Source organism: Myxocyprinus asiaticus, chromosome 9, assembly GCF_019703515.2.
Source record: "Myxocyprinus asiaticus isolate MX2 ecotype Aquarium Trade chromosome 9, UBuf_Myxa_2, whole genome shotgun sequence".
NCBI lineage: Eukaryota > Metazoa > Chordata > Actinopteri > Cypriniformes > Catostomidae > Myxocyprinus > Myxocyprinus asiaticus.
In genome coordinates, this window is record NC_059352.1 from 45,621,006 (window position 1) to 45,647,840 (window position 26,835).

Below are 26,835 nucleotides of genomic sequence, written 5' to 3' on the forward strand. Positions count from 1 at the left end.
GAACTGCCCGATGAGTGTTCATGTACTGCTGTGCCAACTTTGCTGCCACCAGTCCTGTCATCAGCTCGTTCTCCCTCACTTATGTACGGCTGTCATAGGGGAGCACACGAAGTAACTGCTCCATAATGATGAGCTCACAGATCTCCTCCTTGGAGTGCAGTTCCGGTCTCACCCAGTGTTGGTAGTGGTTCTACAGACGATGTTATGTTTCTGTAGGCATCTCTCCCTCTGGAACCGGAGCCGCCCGGAACCGCTGATGGTAGGTCTCCGGTGTGATGTTAATCCTTTCCAGATCTGCCTCCTTCAGGTCATTGTAGATGTCTGCTTGCTCTTTGTCCATCGCCAGTTACACCTCCAGCGCTTGCCCCGTCAACAGAGGAACCAGTCAACAGCTCCACTCCTTCTTGGGTCACCGCCAGTTCATGGCCAGACACTCGAGCTGTCGCAGATAACCTTTGATGCCGTCCCCCTGTCGCAGAACTGGCATCGTTGTCTCAGATTGGGGTGTCGGTTGACTTCTCGGACCTGGAGCCACAGATGAGTCATCGGCTGGTGGGACATCGGGGGGCGCTCTGCATGGGGGTGTTGTTTTCGGGAGTTCCATCAATGGGCTCTCAATGTTACTCAGGGTCACTGCAGTCAGTACAGTCTGTAGGATGGATTCTCGTAGACCCCGGAGCTCCAGCAGATATCTCTCTTCCCTCTGCTGCTGCGTGCTCAGGAAATAGCGCATTAGGCCAAACATCCCCTCACCAGATGTCTTAGCTGAAGTGACTGGCCTGGTCTGGGGTGAACTGGACTTCCTCTGAGCTTCCTTGGAATTTATGTGGTTGTAATGTCCGTGTGCTACCAGAATCGCATGTGCACCCGCTCTTCCAATAGCGGAAATGGAGGAAGGGGGAAAATGGAGTGTGGTTGAGGTGAGTGTGTGTAAAGCCAGTGCTGCCATTCCCAACAGTGACGATCACTTCGTCACAATAACATAATGCAAGTACATGTTTCTCAATGTTGCCACAAGGGCCGCTATAGCAGACATTAGTGTGGACTGTCCTTCTATGGTGAGTCTTCTCTTTCAAGCCAACTACTGGGTGTTTCTCAATGCTAAGAATGCGGAGAATGGACTTGCATTCTTATGAAGACCAGTCTTGCTAAGCTACCCTGGAAGAACGAAATTGTAAGGACAGTAGGATGTAGAATGTATCTATTGCGAGCTTTGAGATGTGCTGCGATATTCCTGTTGTGTAATTGCCTGTCCCACTACATTTGTAGCCAGTGAGAGAACTACTGGCATTATCATCACACCAGTAAGGTTTTGCAGGGCTAGTGACACATTGAAAGACTAAAGTCTGTTAATACTAATTTCCTTGAGTACCTCAGTGAGCAAAGATGCTGACTACCACCCCTGAAATCACCAGTTTGAATCCAGGGTGTGCTCCAGCCAGGCTACAAAGCAATCTATTGGCCTGGTTGTTAGGGAGGGTAGAGTCACTAGGGTAACCTATTTGTGGTCGCTATATGGTGGTTCTCGCTCTCTGTGGGGCGCATGGTGAGTTGTGCGTGGATGCCATGGTGAATGGCTTGAGCCTTCACACACCTCTCCGTGGTAACACGCTCAGCAAGCCACGTGATAAGATGCGTGGGCTGACTGTCTTTGAAGCGGAGGCAACTGAGATGTGTCCTCCGCCACCTAGGTTAAGGCGAGTAACTGTGCCACTACGAGAAAAAAAAAAGTATTGGGAATTGGGAACAATTTGGATTGTAAAAAGAGGTAAAAAATACTAATTTCTTCCATGTGTATTTTACTTTATTAAAATGATGCCCAACAAAACAACAAATTTCGACAGAGTATGACAACTCTCACGAGCCGTCAAACTTTTTGAGAACATACAGCAGCACACACATTTGAAGGTAACTATTGCCTCCTTAAGTACTGAGGTTTGTTAACGCCACATTAACGGAAGAATGCATGTTATGCATGTTCAACCATACTGCACATAGGCAATGTGTTGGCAATACACTCTCACCTTTGCATGCGTGTACTTGCGTAAAGTATGTTTCTGGCCATAGTTATCTCTGCACTTTAAACTGGTATAGAATAAAACATTTTGAAAAATATTGGAAAAATTATGCACTTTACCTTTAATAAAGTCAATAAATGGAATCCTTTGGGCATGTCTGCAGAACTAAGTCACAATGATCACACCACCGTTTTAAGTTAGATATATACTTTACTCAAGTACACAAACTCAAATGCGCTGTCCTGTTGAACATACTTAATGTGCGTTCTTGTTTTACTGTGGCGTAATAAACCACAGTACTCAAGTGGGCAACAGAGTTACCTTCAAATGTCTGTGCCATTAATCTTAATGTCATAAACATAAGCTCGTAAACTTGCTCTGCAAAATTATCTTCAAATGTTTCTCTAACATGTAGCAGGGCTCGACATTAAAGGTGCAATATGTAACAATTTTCATGTAATATTCGCCTTTTTTTGCCATTGTGTGAACGGCTTAAAAAATGAGCCCTTCCCGGACTTCCTAGGTTGCCTATTAAAGCCTGTAGACTGATTTTCATGCAAAAGGAGTGGGTCGCTTTTGCTGGGAAAAGCCAAAGGATGTGACGTTTATGCACTCCTGAGAGCCTTGCCTCAGTGCTTCCGCTATTCAACAGCGACAACAAACTGCAACACTAGGTAACGTTATCTTAGAGATGGAATCCAGCAAACGTCCGGCTCCCAGCACAACACCGACTCCTACTCCAACTCCAAGTAAGCCAAAAAAAACATTTATCTACTGAATCTCATCTGGCTAAGCGGAAACGTGATCGTGCTCGAACGAAAACTAGAGTGAACATCGGCAGGGCATTTGATTCCTGGAGGGATTCCTTCGTTCGTTTTTGGGGATCAAAACCGACCCTGAATTGGCGTTCTTCTTATTGGACAGGTAAGCTTACATAACTGCAAAGCATGTGAAATATAGTACCATAATGATTGATCTGTGTAATTGGAGATAAACTACAATAACACATGAAATGAATGCTAGACAATGTTCAAGATAATGCAAAAAGCTCCATTCATTAGTGTAATGTAATTAGGTTATACAGAAAATATTATTCTATTATTATAAAACAATAGCGCATTGATATATCAAAATGACAGTTGTGATGGAACCACATCAATACTGAATTGTCAACATATTTAGCTAACAGCTATTGATAAAGCTGGCTAGCTAGCTAATGCCAACATAGGCTATTGTATAAATGCAGTCAATATATCATGCATAGAAAAGTAATTACTTCAAACTACAGTCTCGCATAGACCTATATCCACACTTTGTTTTAGCCCTGTTCCAGCACTGGAGAGTCAAATATAATATACAGTCTCAAAAGTTTGTAGTAAAACAATCATAACTGTGTAATTTTAATTATGTTACCTCATCTGTCAGCATGATGCTGGTGAATCACGTTCAGTCCCTTTGTACGTTACATCATTGTTTTGGTCGATGCTCACGTCCCTATGGAGTTTGTTCAGAGGCGTGTAGCACGAGCCTGTCATGTGGAATACACGCATGTCGACCTGCAGTGCAAGCCTGTCTTGTGCAACAAGCACATGTAAAGAGTTTTCACTCTTTTTTCTCTGTTTCATTCGTCTGAAAACTGCTTGCAAGTATAATGTCATCTATGAGAATGCTGCAAATTATCTCCAATTATCTCGGGAAGTGCTGTGAGTTTAGTTCGCTTTATTTCCACGCGGTTGGCACGCATTGTGAATGCAAATCTGCAGGTTCAGTAATATATGTCTTTGTATTAAAGAAACAAATACGAAAGTGATTAAATCATAAAGTAATACTGTGAAATTTGAATTTATAAATGTCTTTTGTTTATGTTTCTCGTGTTTCAATAAATGAATAAAATTTTTAAAGCAAAATCAATAAAGTAAAAAAATTCACCTACCCTCGGCAGAGTGGCTGACGATGTAATTGGATATCGTGATATTTTTTAGGCAATTATCGCTAAAATATTTTTTACATATTGCCCAGCCCTACTGCCTTAGTTGATCCAAAAAAGAAAACTGGTCATAGAAGAAGAGTCTACTCTACATTAATGTCCATTAGTGCCTCTTGTGGCAATGCTGAGACTTGCATTGCGTTATGAATTGCTCTCTGATAAATTTCGAAATGCAAGTGTGAAATCGAGCTGCGTTAGCATTCACATACTTGTATTTATGTTTAATGTATTTACATTAAGGGCCTTACAGTTCAATCCAGATATCGTAGTTTTACAACAAAATCTAAACAAGTCCTTCATGATTGAAGGTTGTGTTGTGAAGTCTTGATCAAATACAAATGTATTTACAGGGCTCCAGATTGTGACTAAAATGACTGCGACAATCATTTAAAATCTAGTCCCCATTGGCGACAGTTGGGATGTGTGCTTTCACATGCGGTCTCGTCAGATATCTCGTGAGTTATTGAATACATCTTTAGGAAGCCAGTGTGTCTCGTGCTGGTTTTCACCCTTTCTGTTGATGATATGAGCTCGCTGGCTGCATGCAACAACAAACACAGCACGAGCCATGATGTCCGAATCGGGAACAAATGACTCTTTTGAACCGGACAGTAGTGAATCACCCGACAAGAGCTCATTTTAACTCAGGAGCTCAGGTTAACAGTTTGAATTCGAGTCACTTTCTCAACGAATCAGCAAATATATATATAATTTATTTATTTGTGATGTGAGATCCAGCCTTTGATCCATAGGACAATTGAGGGACTCATACACAACTACAACACAAGGTGCAAACATTCACTTATGCTCAAGAATGCAACACACATGCATAATATACTTTATGTAAATACCTGTTATGTAGATTCTGAAGGGCAGTAGTAAATAATATATATATATATCTTTTATCTCTAATATTTGTATAAATTCTGAAAGGGGTGTGAAAACTTATGAGACAAAAGGGGAATGCAAATTTGTGCACACAACTATACAGTATATACTGTATATTAAACACCTGATTAATGAGTTATCAGCTTTTTTTTTTTTTTTTTTTTGGCTTTCTATCTTGTTTTTGAACAACAATCTAAATCGAGCACTTATGTGATGTGGCAATTAAAACAGCAATTTGGCTCCTAAATGTTTCAGTTTAGGAGCCAATGGCTCCTTAATCATTTTTTTAGTCTGGAGCCCTGATCTATGAAAAATTCATTAAACCATACACAGAACACACTAACAAACTACCTCATTCCCCTTTCAGTTGCTAATGTTTTAAAACACTAAATAATCCATTATGTGGCATCATGTAGCACTATTCCAACAACATTCTGTTTGGAGTGATCAATCATTTATGTCCTTGGCTCTTGTCTGGTTTGTTTACCATTTCATGAAATGTTTATTGTTATATAAAATCATTATGAAGTAGCTTAAACAGTCAAACGTGAAGAAAATACTCTAAAATATGTTTTAAGTGTGCACAGCTCTATTCTGCACTGTTTATTTCTCTAGTGACTTTTCACCTGGCGCATATCAACAGAATGAACTCATAATGGGCTAATCAAATATGCAAAATAATTGGCAATTACCTAGAGGGACTAATGGTCATTAGAATTTACAACAAGGTAATGAACTAAAGTCTGCATGTACCATGCATATTCATAAAGTAATCAAGGCTTTGAAGATTAAAGAAGTGCTTCAAATTCAGATGAGCCACAGAATATTATCAGAGAGATTCAGAGAGAGAGAGGGAGAGAGAGAGTATGTCTCCCAAGATAAAAGCAGTGATGGGCAGTAGCTTCACTACAAATAGCAAAGCTATTAGCCCTTACTACATTTCTGAGTAGTGAGGTGGTAGCTTCGCTAGTTTTTAAATCAAGTATCTTTTCAGTAGCGAAGCTATATTTTTGACTAGGTAGCGGCGTAGCGTTGAGAAAAGCTACATCGCTACAACAAGCCTTGTACCCGGTGTTTACTATCGCCAGTTTTGAATTAAAACTAAAGATATCCGATCACAAATTAATCGCTCATCTGAGTCGGTTCTTTAAAATGAATTGGTCACACATGATAGGAAAGCGGTCTGAATCGGTTCGCGATTCAACCTGAATGCCTCAGAAAGCTTGCGCGCGTGCGCTGCTGAATCGTTTGTGCGTGCTCCCACTTGCCAATAAGCTCACAGAGTATTTTATAACACTGAAAATAAAGATAACGCTGGTTGCAGTGGATCTACCATCAATGGAAACGAAACCTGCAAATGCATCCTGTCGTTTGCCAGTGATGAAGGTCTTTATAAAGTTCAACATGTTTGGGGGCCTGGGTAGCTCAGCAAGTAAAGACGCTGACTACCACACCTGGAGTTGCAAGTTCGAATCCAAGGCACGCTGAGTGACTCCAGTCAGGCTTCCTAAGCAACCAATTGGCCCGGTTGCTAGGGTGGGTAGAGTCACGTTGGGTTAACCTCCTCATGGTCGCTATAATGTGATTCTCGCTCTCTGTGGAGTGTGTGGTGAGTTGCATGTGGATGCCGCAGACAATAGTGTGAGCCTCCACACGTGCTACGTCTCCGCGGTAACATGCTCAACAAACCACGTGACAAAATGCGCAGATTGACGGTCTCAGATGCGGAGGCAACTGAGATTCATCCTCCACCAACCGGATTGAGGCGAGTCACTATGCCACCACAAGGACTTAGTGTGCATTGGGAATTGGGCATTCCAAATTGGGGAGAAAAAGACAAAAAAGTTAAACACGTTTGCAGCTTGTAAATGACTTCTGCAGGTAAATAAATTTTCCAACCAAAAGAGTATCAAAACACGTATTAGCCTACATGAAAACATTTTTGGACATGTACCATTACCTGGACGCACTATGTTAAAACAATGGCAGGCTATATGAATAGGGTAATCATATAGCGAAGTACCATGGTATTTTTTGAATTATCTTAAAGCACCATGTAAATACAATAGGAATATGGTAATCATATATACATTTACCACTGTAGTAACATGGTATTATTTGAAGTACTTTGAAGCATCATGCAAATACAGAATGGTATATAAATATGGTAATTGTATATCAAAGTACCATGGTATTACCATCTGATACCATCTGAAATCACATTGCCAGATGTGCTCTCTCTCTCTTACACACACACACACACACACACACACACGCACACACACACACAAGAACACAAAAAATTGGGCCTCTGATGATATTTCCTGTAACTTAATATCTAGCTGCTGTATTTCTGTATTGTATTGAAGAATATTTTAGATGAATATTATACTGTATGTACGCAGAGTTTTTATACAGGAATGTGCAAATGAAAGTATGTTTAAATGGATGTGGGTTTGTAGAGGTAGTAGTGTAAATCTGAAAAATAAAATGTAAAAATTTTGATTTTTCATATTGAACATGTTTGAGAGGTAGGAGTATAAATATGAAAAATAAAATGTAAAAATAGTGATTTTAAATGTTGAACACATGGGTTTGTATAAGTAGCATGTCTAAATATGAATTTGCATGTGTGTTTTTTTTTTTTACGCACACATACCCTATTGCACCATACAGTATACTTGACTACTGTATTGCACTAAATATACTGTACCAAGGCTTTGATAAACATGTGAATGCGTCTTTTAGATGCTTTGTCTATGACGGTATGCTCCATGCATCTGTGGTTGAAAAAACATATGAAGTAGCTTGAATGTAGCAAGCTGCTTTTGGCATGTAACTTGCTACTTTCTCTGAAGTGAAGCTTTTAGCTTAGCTTAGCTTAACTTATTTTTCTGTTGAGTAGTTTGTAGCTTAGCTTGCTAAATTTTTTGAGTAGCTTGCCCAACACTGGATAAAAGTCTAAACATTTCGCTATATTCCACTTCAGTGCCTCTGTTGCAGTAAAAGAGCTAAATTAATTACTCAAGTTCAAACAATTGAATGAATTAATCGGCCTCTTTACAGAACTGCTTGTTTTGTGCTTTACACATTTACATATTATTAAATGCATATTTGCCCACCTATTCATTGTCAATAGCCATTTTCAAAGTCCAACAAACAAAGTCAAAGCTGAAAGAAAAGCAGAGAGTCTTAAGTATCTTTACAGATGCTTATTATCGTTGACTTCCTTCCCCACATCAAAATTCAACTGTTTCATTGCACAGTGTAGCAATTCAACAGACGCAGTTCAACCCCAGTCCAACTGACTGACCCAAAAGGCTTATGTTTCCAAAAGAAATTGAGTTTGCATGCAAAACGTGGATAAAAAGTTAAAAATAAAGTGTAGGAGAGAAGAAGACAGACAGAGAAAGAGAGATTTTAGAGGAACCAAGACCCGAGACGTAGATAGTGAGGGGCCTCATGGGGCTTTATCTCATTCTATAGAACACAGATAAGACAGATCAGCTGCAGACCACACACGCACACACATATATATCCAGTCCACCATGTTACAATACCTTGTCCTGGAAATACACCCAAAAGAGTAATTAACAACACGGGTAACCCAAAAATGAGCTTCACAACAAAAATTAAGCTACCACTAGGATAAAATTAGTGGAGAAGAATGATTAATAGATTTTCAGCAGAACACATTTACATTTTTCCTCTCAGGCCAGTTAACTTTATACCTAATTAGTAAGCTTAGATGTTATCTGCAGAAATCTGCACTTTTTTCAAATCTTGGCCGAAAAAAATACAACATTTTGTGTAATAAATTTAAATATGGTAAAATATGTAGTAAACAGTTTAATCAAATTCACCAAGATATTTAATAAATAATTTTGCGAATCTGTGAAGCTTTCTAAAAAAATGGGCAGGATCTGTGTGGGCTTGCAATCATTATTTTACACACTGTAAATATCATAGTCCATTTCAGCTCTATTTGATGCTCTTTTACAGCAAAATAATGCAAAATCAAAGTCAGCAATAAACTGTACAGTATAAATGCCAAAGTGTACTTTGGTTTTCCGCGTACTGCTCTTTCTCGCACACAGTGCTTTTTGTTGCGTGCAGCCAATTTTAATGCATTTTACCATTCTTAAATACACTCCGCAAAACTTCTTAGATTTTCCAACAAAATCAGCACAGAAAATGCCAAAAATGTCAGATTCTGTCTGGGCCTAGACTAATCACTCTGATTCATCATTGTGCATTAATGTGCACAACGGACATTTCTCTGATCAGTTACGATGCTCAATGTTGCAAAAAAACTAAACAAAACAACAACAACAACATTGTAAATACAAATTTTGACATGACCGGAGTATAGCTAAGGGGAATTTTGTAATAGACACTTTTCACGATAAGTTAACTGCAGCAGCCGTAATCTCGATTTTTTTCTCAGATTTCGATTAATTCTACAGCTCTACATATAGATACACACATACATACACTCACTGATCCCTTTATAAGGTACACTTTGGTCCTAATAAAGTGCGCAACTTGGTCTCCTGCTGTTGTAGCCCATCCGCCTCAAGGTTTGATGTGTTGTGCATTCTGAGATGCTATTCTGCTCACTGCAATTGTTCAGAGTGGTTATCTGAGTTACCGTAGCCTTTCTGTCAGCTCGAACCTGTCTGTCCATTCTCCGTTAACCTCTCTCATCAACAAGGCATTTCTGTCTACAGAACTGCAGCTCACTGGATGTTTTTTGTTTTTGGCACCATTCTGAGTAAATTCTAAAGACTGTTGTGTGTGAAAATCCCAGGAGATCAGCAGTTACAGAAATATTCAAACCAGCCCGTCTGGCACCAACAATCTTGCTTCGGTTGAAATCACTGAGATCACATTTTTTCCCCATTCTGATGATTGAAGTGAACATTAACTGAAGCTCCTGACCCGTATCTGGATGATTTTATGCATTGCACTGCTGCCACATGATTGGCTGATTAGATAATCACATGAATAAGTGTACAGGTGTTCCTAATAAAGAAGGAAAGTAATCTTGCAAAATAATTATACAAGAATTAGAATAGTTTAAAATAGTTTTAGATGAACTATAGCATGCCATACTGCAGGAATTGCCTGTTATGCTTGAAATGTCATGTCAACTGCAAAGATTTAAACTTGACCACAACAACATACGCTAGGGGTGTAACGGTTCTCTGTAAAAAAATGAACCGTATGGTTCGCCAACCACGGTTCGGTAAGCATTTGCTCCGCGGTTCATCTCTAGTTTAATAACGCATCTGGATCATACAGTTTGGTGAAGAAAATAAAGCGCCAAATAGACATGCGCAGTTGTAACCTCCGCAAATGCACCTGTATAGCTCTGTAGATGGACACACTCCACCTGTGTTTCACGTGGGTCAACTTTCTACAGAGAGAAGCTGTCCTATTAACTTTTAGTATGTTAAATCAGTTGATGACGTCACAGTTCTGCACGCGTTAGTTGGCAAAATGGCAAGCGGAGAAAACAAGCCATAAAAGAGAATCCCCTGCGTCATTCAAATCTCCTGTCTGGGAACTTTTTCTTTATGCAGTCAATTACAACAGCGATGGTCAAAAAACATTTACAAAACAGGCGCTGTTTGCAGACATTGCTTGACGTGAGTGCCATATACTGGTAATACATTGATATTTAATTAGCTATTTATGCCGACATCACCTGAGTATATATAGCACGCGGAGCACACAGAGCCGCAGGTGAGCCCGAAACTGCACACAGACACACTCCCTTCCATCTTTAAGCAGACACTCGGTGCTAGTTCGGACAGACATGAAACAAGAACTAAAGCACTTGTGGTGTTCATAGCCAAACTAAGTTATGTTCCCTTACTCCGTTGATGAAGATGTGGGATTTCCACGTATGATTAAAATACTCGAGTCACATTATGACATCCATTCTCGTATTCATTTTAATAGCACATTTATTTATTCTATAGTGATTCTGAACATTGAGTATATGTTGAGCTGACTTTGAAATGCAATTTATGTTGATGCATGTCAAGTAATAAAATGGTAAAATGTTGAGTTAGTAATTGGAGAAAGTGTTTGTTTTTTGTTTTTTGTTATGGACCCTAATGAAAATTAACCGTGGTTTTACTATAGTAATTTTGTAGTAACAATGACTATAATAACACGGATTGTTGTCACCATGGTTTCCTTAGCAGAAATCATGGTTTTGATAGTATTAACCATGGTTTTATGTAGTAATACTGTAGTAGCCATATAGTAACCATGGTTTTACTATAGTAATATTGTAGTAGCCATGACTGAAGTAACAATGACTGCTGTCACCATTGTTTTCTTGGCAGTTTTGATACGATTAACCATTGTTTTACAACAGTAATACTGTAGTTTCCATATAGTAACCTTGATTTTACTATAGTATTGTAACCATGACAGTAACCATGTTAATTTTGTGGTTATTATGATTTTACTACAAATACAATGTTTAAACTATGGTTACTGTAGTAAAACCATGGTGATTTGTAGTGAGGGCAAATCTCTTGAAGTGTCTTTTACCATATATTTTCCCTGAACATAACAAATACCGAACCATGCCGAAACAGTGACCCTAAAACCGTGATACAAACCGAACCGTGAGAAATTTGAACCGTTACACCCCTAATATAGGCACAAACATTTTGCCACCTACTCTGTGCCAATATACTGCCATATGCCAACTGAAAGGGAACCCTTTGGCAGCGTCTGCCAAGTCAAACACGCTGTCATGTTCTGTTGAGACAGACTGGGCAAACCACAGACACATAAAACACATACAAACTCAAATCAACAAATTAGCCACTTAATGTTTCTATGACATTAACATTCATTCAGTCGCTGTCTGCATCAGCTCCCCAGTGCACTGTTCTGCTTCAAATTATCCAAAGAAAAATAGCTACTATTCAAAAATTTTATTTTGGATTCAATCGGACTAAATTTACCTGACAAATTAGGTTACATCAACGACTTTATGGGTTACATCAAGTAAAAATAGACCACTTTTTTCAGTGCTGTTTCCCACTATTTTTTATACACATAAGCTTGTAAAGTTCCACAGTGATGGTGCACTATTGGGGGATCCCCAAACTTCCTGTCTCTTACCATTCCATTTGCTCTCTTGCAGCTAATGATCCATAACCCTCCATGGCAGGAGAAGACAGGATCATTGCCAAAGATGTCAAAGCCAAGGCCAAGAACACCAGCCTCCATTGGAGAACATAACAGAAAGAGTCCCATTTCATCTTAGTTAATCATGCCAAGTATTTACATGTAGCTAATGTGTAATGTAAATATGATCTGTACAATAAAATATCTAATTTTGTTTGATATCTTCAAAGCTCTTCAAAGTGTTTACATAATGAAGAACTGCTTTTTAAGTCAGGGGGACTAGGCAAAGGTTTATAAAATACTAATAAAAGAGGGATCACCTATTTAAGCCTCAAAGAAAATGGCTTCATATGGACATACTTAAGAAACTACCTGCTGAAAGAGAAAGATATAGTACATAAGGGGGTTGGGGGAGGAAATCTGTGCATAAAGGGGTTATTGCCCCGACCGATCGTCTGGTCTGCTTGGGGGCATTCAGACTTGAATAAAATGGGGGTGTGATGGGGTGTTGTTAAAGGAGGGGGGTATTAAAAGCTGCTGTGTCCACATGCATATCTTAAATTGTTTATCATGCAAATTTCTCAGAGTGTGAACCTTTAACGGATTCACCATTGCAGCCGATACAGAATTCCATCTGTTGTGACGGACATCTGCTGGTGCGACGCGACCGCAGACTACAGATCACGCATGTGCTTTACATGTAACAGTGAAGGCGTGTGACCTGTCTGGACCATGGCGAGCAAGCACTCAGTGTCCTGAGAAACACAAAGATAGCCTGCATGACATTACCAGCCATGGCTCTATGGGGAAACAAAACATGGACTGTACTATTTATAAGAACTTTTTAATGCCATTACACAACAAATAGTTTAAGTGACCTAAACAAATTACCTTTTGGGGTAACACATAAATTAACTGGTCAAATCCAAAATATTCGTCCTGATCTCATGAAAATTACATGGCTGTGGCAACATTTTTGCCAAATTATATAACCTGCTACCTTACACGTATCGCAGATTCGCAGCAGTTCCAAGGTGAAATGTCCACTGTGTGGCGCTAAAAGCGAGATACATTTTAGCAAGATAACTTTTTTAAGGTTAATGCTCTGTCGAGTTTGAAATCAATAAAACCGACCTCCCTACCCTAAACCTTAAACCTAACCTTAACTGATAGTGCATTAAAAAGCAAATGTAAGATGAAAAACACAATTGCTGAAGCAACCACATCATTTTCTGGTGCATCTAATTACTTTTGGCTCATGTGTTGAATTAAGTGCTTTATTGGACTGGAACCCCAGTCCTTTGCATTGCAAGTGCATGGCTCGATCAGCTAAGCTACTGCACAATTTGATTGCATTTGAACAGAACAGAAAAGTGCTTAGATGTCATAAGATAGCATTGTGTGAAAAACAGGGTGAAAAAGTAAGTGTTTATGAACTGATAATCAGCTGTTTTACTCAGTGATTTGTGAGAAAGGGAATCAAAGTCATTGTTGTTGCACCTCTATTGTTTATTTTACCAAGAAACTGTTGTGATACGTACAGTGAGCCACGTAAAAACCACTTTGCAAAATTAACATATTGTAAAGTGATTCTAAGAGACCAGGTTAAAAGAAAAATTCTTTAATATGACTTACCGTAATTAACCAGACTGCATTGGGTTACATTAAGAAGAGTATGTTAAAATGTTCAGACCAGGCAGAAATAGCTCTTTTTACGTTTGCAACTTTACTAGTGTAAGATCTACAAAAATGGATAGATGCTACACTTTTCCTTGTGCCATTTTAACATCAAGCCAAATGCAAACTACCAAAACATGATAATATAATATTAAGCCATACGGAAATGTTTGCCTGGCACAACACTAACCTAACCAATAACAGCACCCCAGTGGAAACAATTTTACATGGAACACCCTAAACTAATTCATTAACATCCTGCAGTAAATTATAAATGTATAACAATAACAAAGGATCGTGATTTTAAGTTTTTATGTCTGGATGCATTTACATTTATGTACACTGATAGAAGCTTTTCTCCAAAGTGATTTACAGTGCATTCAGGGTATATATTTTATCAGTTTGTGTGTTCCCTGGGAATCAAACCCACAAGCTTTGGCATTGCTAGCACCATGCTCTATCAATTGAGATTCAAGAACATTTGCTCTTATCTTTTGGGTACGCTGTGGCCAATGCAAAGGAAAACCTCTCATTATTATGAAAATGACTAGAATCAGTACCGATCTATGGGAATGGGACAGCTCAAAGACAGGTATTTTCTTTGACAGCTGAAAATAATTATCTTTTCTTTTTTTCCAGCATGAATGTAACACTTGCAGCCATACATTTACTGGTGTGAGATACGACCTTGTGAAAACCACACTGAATGCAGCAACATCTGCAAAATCCACATGAAAGAGAGAAATAGAGTGATGGAGATACCATTCATATTGACAGAGAGGAATTTTGACACTATATTCTTTCAGGTCCAATTTTCCTGAAGTCCAGAAGAGAAATGCACCAATCACAGTCTCAGTACGTAGAAGGCTTAAAAACTTTAGTGCTATTAGCTCCTGGCTAGTGTTCAAACTGTGTCAGACCTCTTGGAGTTTAGTTTCATATGACTATTAAAAAACTGAATTAAGGAAAATAAAATCACGTTATGTCAGGGCAGTAATTAGACATACTTTTTAGCCTTTCTTTTTTTAAAAGTAACGAAACAGAACGGGACCTTCCAAGTTTAAATTTTTGGTTCTTATGCATGGTCCCTTAACACTTATGGTCCCCCAGCACCCCCTCAATTCATCCCCCTCCAATCACAAGCGTCCATTTCAAAAACTCTCCTTGCAAACATCTCTCACAGATGTGCTCTAACACAAACACTGGTTACTCTACCTGTTATATTCTCCTGCTTGGGTCGTAATCCATGCGGTGTGGAAGCTAAATGCTCCTCTTCACGGGGTGAAACCTGAACAGCCACTTCCACAGGGGCGCAGGCCCATCGAAGACCTGAGTGTGGAGGCGACGGTGGCATGTCTGAACCTTTGTCTATACATAGGCGTCCTTGACACTGCCTGCGTTTGTGCTCGATGAAGTCTAGGATGTCAGCCAAAGGAAACCTGGAGTGACACAGGCCACAGGTGAGAAGGTCCTGGTCCCCTTTAGGGGTGGATGGTTCTGATCCGGGGTGGCTTTCCCCGTCTTCAGGGATATCTGCCGTCACTGGCTCGACTACAGCAGAAACACAGAAAGGGAGGTGTGAAACGGCAGGAAAACTTGTAATATCCATACTGAAACCTGATAATGACTAGTGATAATTATAGGCCTATGTAGCATAAGAGTTAATTATATCCTAGTCCATTAAAATGGAAGTGTCACATTTGTGGTAGTGTTAGAGGTGTTAAATGTCATATGAACTCAGGTGTGATCACTCAAAAAAATATCTCTTTGGCTGAACTCGATTCAATCATCAAAGTGCTTCCACGTGTTTGAAAAGAGTTTTCTTAACTTAAAATGTCTATGTAATCTCAACACAAACACTTTGTGTTGAAAGAAACTAGTTGAATTGGGTAAACCCAACAAATTAGACGTGTCAATGTAACTCAAATAAATCTCTCTTATTTATTTATGTACTAAATAGTGAAAGTGAATGTTAGCATGCTAAATAGAGATGCTGGTTGGAAGCACTACAGAGTGTAGTTTAGTAACTATGCTATAGTTAGCATAGCAACTGCTCAACGACATCTACCTGTCCTAATCGTTAGCTCAAGCTCCACCATTCACCATGATGGTAACTCCAAAACATAACACAAACTCTTCTAAATCTCAACATAACAAAACATTAAACACTAACAGGTGTCCCCCTTTATAGTCATCTTGCACAAAAACACATAAAATAACACTTAATTTTAACATTTACTCTTCCTATCAAGTCCCATGCAAAGCATACTGAGAAATGGAAATCCACTGCCCAGTTTCATCAATGCTACATTAACACAAGAAGAATTCATGTAGTCCCAACTCAAATGGACGAAATGAAATCAAGTTGTGACAAAATGTTATAGGATTGTGTTGCTTTAGTACATTTTAATTCAGTGAATTGAACAAGCAGCAAAAATCCTTTTTTTGAGTGTATGGACGTATATAAGTAGATTTTACACAAACGTTTTTAGTTTCAGTTCTTAACGTTGTACACTATAAAAATGTGCTTATCTTAATTAACTAGTTTTATTCAAGTCAAAAATATTTTTTAACATGACAAAATCACCTTCGCTACATTAGGTTACACCAACAAAAGTAATTTATATGGGTTAGATCAGGAAGAAATATTTCTTTAAATGTACCAAAAGTTGCAGGTTACCACTTTTCACAGCGTAGAATTAATAAACACAGATTTGTTTTTACATTTTACAAAGCCATAGATATAACCAAACATTAAATATTACAAGATACTGACTTTTTAAGAACTATCATTAAAATTTATCAACTAAAAATCTGAAAATTGAGGAGACACACCCCTCTCGTATTAATGTCTATGGTGTGTATGGTCCTGTTCCAAGCTACAATGCAAATAACAGCATTAGCACAGTATTTTGTACTGTTAATATCCATTATTGATATTAAGACACTTCTATCAGAGGAAGATTGACAGTCAATGAAAATCGGTAAGATGTAGAGAAGATGCGAAACAAAAGGCGAAGAAAAAACATTGGTCGCCCAGTAATGGTAAAGAGGAGGGGTTTGTTCACTTTAGTTGCATGACCCTGTTCATTATCCTGCCAATCTCACGTCTTAATGAACCCAACACCCCTGAGAATCAAAAAATAGATTCTAATTTGACTTCAAGATGATTGGAACCCATTTAGTGAAAAGTGCTGGAATCCTCTGAACTGAGGTTAGCTATTGAGGGGAGTATGTGGGGTAGTTCCCAGAAGGACAGCCGGAACATATGAAAGAGCAATCAAAACCACGTCATGCGTCTGAACTGGGCTGAGGGAGATTGTTGCCGTCGGTGGTAGGTTAACCCTAATTCTGTGTCAGGTCATGTGGGACAAAAGGTGGGGGTGACAATATGAGAGATTCTGAAGAAGAGTAAAAAACATATTAATCAATCCTCTGCTATGGCTCTTTTTTTTCTTCTTTTTTTTCGAGACACGCTCAAGACGCAGTGTTCTGTGTCAACTTTAATAAACTGGAACAAAGCCTCAGATCAGATCATGTGTTGGACAAACAAGTGTAAATCAAACCTCTTGAGAAAAAGGACAATAATTGTGAAACTTCAGACCAGTTTTAAAATATAACAGTTCATTTTAAAAAGCATAAAGCCACAATCACTGCCACTGTTAAGCCATTCTCTAACCCTTGAGACTAATTACATCAAGGTGATGACACGCTCTTCAAACGATCTTTTTTAACAACATGTTAAATCAACAATAAATTCACTGATTTTTGGGTTCCATATGCTGAACTATTTCACAAATGCTACGATTTAAAGGATTTAATTTACACCTGTCTATATCCTATGTCCACACATCAAATAGTAAAAACGTAATGACCAAAATGACATCTCTATACCACAGCAATGTTTACATGATAAAACACAGTCTGTAAATTAATATAGGACAAGAGATGTGTGAGATTTGTGGATACACTTAAACGTGAGCGAAGGTTAGGCTGAACAAGACCAAGTTCAAGTTCCGAACCAGTCTCATGAACATTCGTACATATTTTATGAGTTGGCTATTTCGTATGATTTCCTACGAGTTGGTCCATATGCATTTGTATGATTTCATCACGTGCAAATGCCCAGATGTCTAATGCGGAAGTAAGCGCGAGTTTTGAGCATGAGGCATTAAGGACATGCTTATTAATATTATGCCCTTACCCAATCCCCTCATCTAAACATAACCTATCATTACAGTGTGTTAACATGACAGGAAGCTGTTGTGTGTGACAGAAGCAAGTAATTGTCAGGTACTAGATGGAAACGATGTCCAGCGACGTCATTGGCTGTAGTGAAAGTCGTAAGAATCCATACGAATGCAGTCCTATGATATCATACGAATAGGCCAAATTTACAAAAGTCGCATGAATCCAGACGATTTCGCCGTGAGAGTGTGTAGTCAAGTTCACATACACATACTCTCATCTAGAATGGTCCTTCATTTGTTGATTTTCTGCCTCCTAACGGCTACATTGCGTAACTCAAATTACGGGATGCCTTATGCGTACAAAAGCGATATAACAGACGGGTTTAAAACCAAACACAAGAGACATTAAGTTTAAACTACACTTTAATATATGGAATAGGTGTATTTTAGTACTAATAATGGGCTTTATGTTTGTCAGGTTTTGACAGTGAGAGACGAATACAGTTGAGGTGATTTAAAAAACATCGCGCGGGGGTTGTAAACAGATTAGACACGTTAAATGCGTAAAATACGACGTTACATAGCCAACGTCAATGATAAAGCTACGAAACAAATATCACTGCATAATAGCCTTACTAATGGAACCCCGTTTTCTTACCCACGCCAAACCTAAAATTACCTTGTGACGCGCAACACCAACTTCTAGTTTCGCTTTTGTCTGACTTTGTCAGAGCTAAATGTGCTTTTTAAACCCATTTAAAATTATTCAAATCCTCACTTATTGCGTTTAATCAACTTATATGCATTCATACGTACACCTGTAAGCTATATATTACACTCACACAAATGCATATCCAGCTTTTACGCGTAAAGAATCATTGCGCAACGGAACATCTAAGCGTTTCATTCTATCTTCCCAATCCGTTCACATCGTTTTTGCGTCCGTCTGCGTTCATTTTCCATTGTTTTCCTACGAAAACAAGCGATAGAAAGGACGTCTTTAACCGTTGCCCCGCGTCTCACGCAGGAGTCTACGTTTTTGCCAGGTAAAAAAACCAAAACCAACACAGAACGTCAACTTTTAGAAGTGCGTCTCGTGACACCTGCGTTCTGTTGTATGCGTTGCGCCGCGAGACGAACCTACCTAAACTCCCAATAAAACTGACTGTTATCATGCACTTGAGTTATCAAGTCAGAAAAAGAAGACATATTCCCTTAAACTCACGCGTAAACTCCCGTTTGCTTAAGTGCTGGGGTTTGCCCTGCTTGCGGCGAGACATGTTGGACGCGGTCTCAGCTGGGCTCACATTGGGAAGAGCCAGAGTCTTAAGAGAGTCCACAGGAAAAATCTTCTTCAGCGATGCATCGGGTATCCCAAATGAATTATAGATGATCGTACAGAAGAGACGCGTGTAGTGGCAGGACGCATGTGATGGGCTTCATGGCTTCTTGGAGAAGAACAGAAGAGCGGAATGGAAAGTAAGCGAAGCCCCCTGAGCTGCAGCAAGTTCAAGTGCGGTCGTGACGTGCCTGCGAACTTGACCGTCCAGAGGAAGATGATGGACATGGACTTACTCAACACAGGCAGAGGGAGGAAGCATGGGAGTGGGAGGGGGGCGAGAGTGATAAAAACCAATGATGGGCTGCATGTGAACCGTAGACCCAAGCAGCCAATGGGCAGAGAGAGAGAGAGAGAGAGAGAGAGGGGGGGGGGGGGGGAGGTTGGAAAGTTGAGGGACGTCAGTGCCCATTGTCAATCCAATAGTGTATAATATAAGCACAAATAAATGTTTTTTTTTTTTACATAACTTTCCCAATATAGTTTTCATCAATAAAGTTTATTATAACAATTGTAATAGTAGGTCTACTATTATTATAGTATATTATAAGCAACACATTTTAAATTAATGTTTCTAGATGTAATAAAGTCAGTGAGCACATTTCAGCATTTATTTATATTTGTTTTGTTTACCAAACAACTAAGTCAAGAGGCAGAAAAAAATAATTCCCAACAATTTGGAGCCGGGAGAACTTCGTCGACTCTCGTGTGCAGTTGCGCCCTCTGGTGTTTGATTACTTAATAAACGTTATTAACTTCCTGTTCAGGCCGAGGAGTAATGTGTTACAAATTTTATCAAATTGAGTTGATTTGTTGCAAACGTGGCCTACAACATTCGTATAGTAGCCTACCACATTAATGTGCATACATCATGATGCTTATATATATATATATATATATATATATATATATATATATATACACTATATTGCCAAAAGTATTCGCTCATCTGCCTTTAGACGCATATGAACTTAAGTGACATCCCATTCTTAATCCATAGGGTTTAATATGACGTCAGCCCACCCTTTGCAGCTATAACAGCTTCAACTCTTCTGGGAAGGCTTTCCACAAGGTTTAGGAGTGTGTTTATGGGAATTTTTGACCATTCTTCCAGAAGCGCATTTGTGAGGTCAGACACTGATGTTGGACGAGAAGGCCTGGCTTGCAGTCTTCGCTCTAATTCATCCCAAAGGTGCTCTATTGGGTTGAGGTCAGGTCTCTGTGCAGGCCAGTCAAGTTCTTCCACACCAAACTCGCTCATCCATGTCTTTATGGACCTTGCTTTGTGCACTGGTGCGCAGTCATGTTGGAACAGGAAGGGGCCATCCCCAAATTGTTCCCACAAAGTTGGGAGCATGGAATTGTCCAAAATCTCTTGGTATGCTGAAGCATTCAGAGTTCCTTTCACTGGAACTAAGGGGCCAAGCCCAGCTCCTGAAAAACAACCCCACACCATAATCCCCCCTCCACCAAACTTCACAGTTGGCCCAATGCAGTCAGACAAGTACCGTTCTCCTGGCAACCGCCAAACCCAGACTCGTCCATCAGATTGCCAGATGGAGAAGTGTGATTCGTCACTCCAGAGAACGCGTCTCCACTGCTCTATAGTCCAGTGGTGGCGTGCTTTACACCACTGCATCCGACGCTTTGCATTGCACTTGGTGATGTATGGCTTGGATGCAGCTGCTCGGACATGGAAACCCATTCCATGAAGCTCTGTATGCACTGTTCTTGAGCTAATCTGAAGGCCACATGAACTTTGGAGGTCTGTAGCAACAGAAAGTTGGCGACCTCCGTGCACTATGTGCCTCAGCATCCGCTGACCCCGCTCTGTCATTTTACGTGGCCTACCACTTCGTGGCTGAGTTGCTGTCATTCCCAATCGCTTCCACTTTGTTATAATACCACTGACAGTTGACTGTGGAATATTTAGTAGCAAGGAAATTTCATGACTGGACTTGTTGTGCAGGTGGCCTCCTATCACAGTACCACGCTGGAATTCACTGAGCTCCTGAGAGCGGCCCATTCTTTCACAAATGTTTGCAGAAGCAGTCTGCATGCCTAGGTGCTTCATTTTATACACCTGTGGCCATGGAAGTGATTGGAACACATGAATTCAATTATTTGGATGGGTGAGCGAATACTTTTGGCAATATAGTGTATATATATATATATATATATATATATATACTACCGGTCAAAAGTTTTGAAACACTTCCTCATTCTTTATTATATTTTTTTTCTTCACATTTTAGAATAATAGTAAAGTCATCAAAACTATGGGATAACATAAATGGAACTATGTGAATTATGTTGTGACTAAACAAAATCCAAAATAAATCATAACTGTGTTATATTTTAGCATCTTCAAAGTAGTCACCCTTTGCCTAGAATTTGCAGACATGTACTCTTGACATTTTCTCAACCAACTTCTTGAGGTATCACCCTGGGATGCTTTTTAAACAGTACTGAAGGAGTTCCCATCTATGTTGGGCACTTATTGTCTGCTTTTCTTTATTATTTGGTCCAAGTCATCAATTTCAAAAACATTTTTTTTTTTTTTTTTATTAAATTTTTGTTATATAATGAAATAAATTCATATGGTGGCACAATTATATTTTTGTCTACAAAACTAATATCAAACATTTAAGCATACGCCTTCAGATCAAAAGATTTTTAAGATCATGAGAAACATTTCAGTCAAGTGTTTCAAAAGTTTTGACCGGCAGTATATATATATATATATAATTTTATTTATAAAAAATATTTTGTTCCCCCCACCAAAACTGTTGATGGGATACAGTTCATAATAAATTATAAACAAAGCAGATAATTACAGCAGATAATGAACTCTCCGGCTGTGCTCAGTTTCATAGCCACTTCAATAATTCGAAAAACGGAGGCTGATTTTCCCACATGTTGACAGTTCATAGTGTCAGCTATTGTTATGTGTAGTTTTAACAATTTAATACAAATAATTTTATTTATTTATTTATTTTTTTCAAATCTGCAACGCTGGATTTATGAGGGTAAAACAGTAAAAGTACATATTTTAGACCACTCAAAAAAAAAATAAATAAAAAAAAAAAATCTGTCCATTTTTAAGATTTACATATATTAATTGTATATACATTTTTTTTTTCATGTAAAAGGTTACTCAGTTCAGTTTGATAGAAATTGGTTATTCAATTGAAATGCATAATTCTTAAAAATATATTTCTTTTTAGAGTTAACATATCCTAACATATTTATATTTATTTTAAATAAATAATATTTAAAAAATAACAAATATTTTAATACTTATACTATTTAATAAACAACAATTATTTATAAATATGATTTATATACGGTATATCTATAAAATATAGACCATTAATAAATAACATTTAATACATTAGAAATGTAATCTTATGCTATTCTATATTTGTTTATATTCCGTTCATAATTCAAACTTAATTTTTCCTCTCTGGAAAGACATAGACAAAAGACAAATCTCAACAGGCGCAGATATATAGATTCACGCACAAATTACCACGAACAACAATTCGACAACAATCATCATCTGCAGTCCTTCTGTCTTGACACTGCAGCGCCATCATGCGTCAAGAAACGCAACTGCACTTCAGACTGGGTTGGGCAGAGAAGCGCTGCCGTGTACAAGAGCAGACGGATGTAATTTATTGCACAAATACACTGGGATTTACCGGGTAAGTGATGCGCTCTGTTTGTTTTTTTAACCTACTGATCACACTCTTGATGACCATTAAAGTTGCTCAATTTAACATCAAATATTTCGCTTGATGGAAAATTAGAAATTGGCTATCAGGAGCTCCATACAAGCGACCGATCTGGCCTATTAAGGGCTGGATGTCTCTAACGCCGTCTGATGATGCGTAATTCAACAGTAGCAGACTTATTTTAAAAATATTTAAACGTGTGTCGATTTCTGCTTTTCCTTATAAGCATCATATTTGAGTAAATAAATGCACGCCCGATCGGTATCGATCACTGTATATAGAAGAACAATATATTAAAATATGCGATGGGTGTACATTGACCGACTGTCTCTTAGAATAGACATCAGATGTGTCATTATCGGTGCATAAGGCATAACAAGGCCAATGCTTGAAGGCAGAGGCGGAGACTGACGATGAAACAGGAGCACTCCGCTCACACTTAAATGATGCTCTGCTTTTCTAGCTGATGATGATGATGCGTATATGTACATGAGGATCTGATTTAAGACATTATAGCCTACTGTAACTGCTTGTAGGGTGAATATATATATATATATATATATATATATATATATTTAAAATCAGTTGTGCTCAAAAGGTTGCATTCCCTGGCAGAAAATGTGAAATGTTGGCATTGATTTTGAAAATATGATTGATCATGCAAAAAAAAACAAAAAAAAAACAGTCTTTTATTTAAGGATAGTGATTATATGAAGCATTTATTATCACATAGTTGTTCGGCTCCTTTTTAAATCATAAAGATAACAGAAATCAACCAAATGGCCCTGATCAAAAGTTTACATACCCTTGAATGTTTGTCCTTGTTACAGACACACAAGGTGACACACACAGGTTTAAATGGCAATTAAAGGTTAATTGCCCACACCTGTGGCTTTTTAAATTGCAATTAGTGTCTGTGTTTAAATAGTCAATGAGTTTGTTAGCTCTCACGTGGATGCACTGAGCAGGCTAGATACTGAGCCATGGGGAGCAGAAAAGAACTGTCAAAATACCTGCGTAACAAGGTAATGGAACTTTATAAAGATGGAAAAGGATATAAAAAGATATCCAAAGCCTTGAAAATGCCAGTCAGTACTGTTCAATCACTTATTAAGAAGTGGAAAATTCTGGGATCTCTTGATACCAAGCCAAGGTCAGGTAGACCAAGAAAGATTTCAGCCACAACTGCCAGAAGAATTGTTCAGGATACAAATAAAAACCCACAGGTAACCTCAGGAGAAATACAGGCTGCTCTGGAAAAAGACGGTGCGGTTGTTTCAAGGAGCACAACACTTGTTGACCCCTCTCCAAACATAGCGCTTATGGTTGTGACCATAAAGCTCTATTTTGGTCTCGTCACTCCAAATTACAGTGTGCCAGAAGCTGTGAGGCGTGTCAAGGTGTTGTCGGGCATATTGAAACCGGGCTTTTTTGTGGCATTGGCGCAGTAAAGGCTTCTTTCTGGCAACTCAACTATGCAGCTCATTTTTGTTCAAGTATCATCGTTTTGTGCTCCTTGAAACAACCACACCGTTTTTTTCCAGAGCAGCCTGTATTTCTCCTGAGGTTACCTGTGGGTTTTTCTTTGTATTCCGAACAATTCTTCTGGCAGTTGTGGCTGAAATCTTTCTTGGTCTACCTGACCTTGGCTTGGTATCAAGAGATCTCTGAATTTTCCACTTTTTAATAAGTGATTGAACAGTATTGACTGGCATTTTCAAGGCTTTGGATATCTTTTTATATCCTTTTCCATCTTTATAAAGTTCCATTACCTTGTTACGCAGGTCTTTTGACAGTTCTTTTCTGCTCCCCATGGCTCAGTATCTAGCCTGCTCAGTGCATCCACGTGAGAGCTAACAAACTCATTGACTATTTATACACAGACACTAATTGCAATTTAAAAAGCCACAGGTGTGGGAAATTAAGCTTTAATTGCCATTTAAACCTGTGTGTGTCACCTTGTGTGTCTGTAACAAGGCCAAACATTCAAGGGTGTGTAAACTTTTGATCAGGGCCATTTGGGTGATTTCTGTTATCTTTATGATTTAAAAAGGAGCCAAAAAACTATGTGATAATAAATGGCTTCAAATGATCACTATCCTTAAATAAAAGACAGTGTTTTTTTTTTTTTTGCATGATCAGTCATATTTTCAAAATTAATGCCAAAATTTCACAATTTCTGCCAGGGTATGCAAACTTTTGAGCACAACTGTATATATCCGGACATGTCTTATTTACTCTCAAATCAGAGAAAAAAAAAAAAAAAATAAAGATGTACATTTTTAGTGTCATGAAGACTTTTGCATTGTGACATTTTCATGACAAAATAAAGACTTTATATCCCTTAGTAGGCTACTGTACAATACACTATGTTTTTTTTTTTTAAAATCAGCATAAACAAACTACTCCAAACTACCATCATGAATGCTTACTTCTTTACATATAAAAATTGGAATTTTAAATATTAAAAGAATCTTCTATTTCTTCACAATGGTACTGAGAATGAGTTGTTTTGCATAATGAGAAAGAGTGTCTGTCATTAAAAATAAAGTCAATGCAAAAATAGTACAAAATAGGCTTCATTTTCTTCATGCTAAATATAATCATGTATTTTTCTCTATTTATTAATATTTTTATCTGCAGGACATTTGAAACAAGAATACGAGTCTTTGACAGTCTAACCTGTCTAATTTTGTAACTCTTTGATGTTGGTATAGGAATGTTCTGAATGAGATCTGTCTCTATTAGCCTCTATTAAAGGGATAGTTCACCCCAAACTGAAATTTCTGTCATCATTTACTCACCCTCATGCCATCCCAGATATGTATGACTTTCTTTCTTCTGCTAAACACAAATGAAGATTTTTAGAAGAATATCTCAGCTCTATAGGTCCTCACAATGTAAGTGAATGGTGACCAAAATAAAGGACATAAAGGCAGCAAAATGTAATCAATAATATTCCATTGGTTAAATCTATGTCTTCAGAAGCGATATGATAAGTGTGGGTGAGAAACAGATCAATATTTAAGTGTGTTTTTACCATAACTTCTGCCCAGTAGGTGGCGATATGCATGAAGAATGCAAATCACCAAAATCAAAAGAAGAAGAAAGTGAAAGTGAAAGTGGAGATTGATAGTAAAAATGGTACTTAAATATTGAGCTGTTTCTCACCACACCTATTATTTCGCTTCTGAAGATATAGATTTAACCACTGAAGTCTTATAGATTAATTTTATGCTGCTTTTATGTGCTTATGGAGCTTAAACATTTTTGGTCTTACAGAGCTGAAATATTCTTCTGAAAATCTTAATATCTGTTCAGCAGAAGAAAGAAAGTCACAAGCATCTGGGATGGCATGAGGGTGAGTAAATGATGACAGAATTTTCAGTTTGGGGCGAACTATCCCTTTAAGTTCATCATCACTTATTTTAGTCTCATTTGGTAGCCTTTGCTTGGATGTTGAAAATGCACATTGAAAATTTGCTCTTTAGCAGTTTAAATCCATGAGGAAGTTACACATTTCATCCTATTTTTAAATAGTATAAAGTTTATTTTTAGTGGAGCATTGATGTTTTACTCTTGGTCCATTGTTTAAGTGGATAGAGCAATCAGCTGCTTGCTTGGCATTGAGCAGGAAATTATCCCATTTCTTCAGGAATGGAGAAAATCCTCTTCCACGAGGTATATTTAGCCTCAGGGACTTCTTTTTAAATAACACATCCATATACTATAAAAAGCAATGCTCATGCCTAGAAGTTTTGACTCTGTTGTCTTGTAGGTTGCATTTGATTGTTTAAAGTCAAAATTCACATTCGTCGTTCAGTATAGTTAAGCTACAGTA

At 38.3% G+C, this 26,835-nt stretch overlaps 2 protein-coding genes across 2 annotated transcripts in view; one reads left to right on the forward strand and one right to left on the reverse strand.

Moving 5' to 3' along the window:
- The window catches only part of LOC127446680 (B-cell lymphoma/leukemia 11A-like), a 44,244-nt gene extending 24,790 nt beyond the window's left edge, over positions 1-19,454 (reverse strand). Inside the window, exons 1-2 of the mRNA XM_051707811.1 lie at positions 19,144-19,454; positions 14,944-15,279 (exon numbers count right to left, since the gene is read on the reverse strand). Coding sequence (XP_051563771.1) covers positions 14,944-15,279; positions 19,144-19,198 — 391 coding nt within the window. The 5' untranslated portion in view covers positions 19,199-19,454. The remainder of the gene's footprint in view (positions 1-14,943; positions 15,280-19,143) is intronic.
- A 3,427-nt stretch (positions 19,455-22,881) lies between these two features.
- LOC127446677 (centrosomal protein of 170 kDa-like) overlaps positions 22,882-26,835 on the forward strand; it is a 38,327-nt gene continuing 34,373 nt past the window's right edge. Inside the window, exon 1 of the mRNA XM_051707806.1 lies at positions 22,882-22,964. The gene's annotated coding sequence lies outside the window, so the exon portion shown is untranslated. The remainder of the gene's footprint in view (positions 22,965-26,835) is intronic.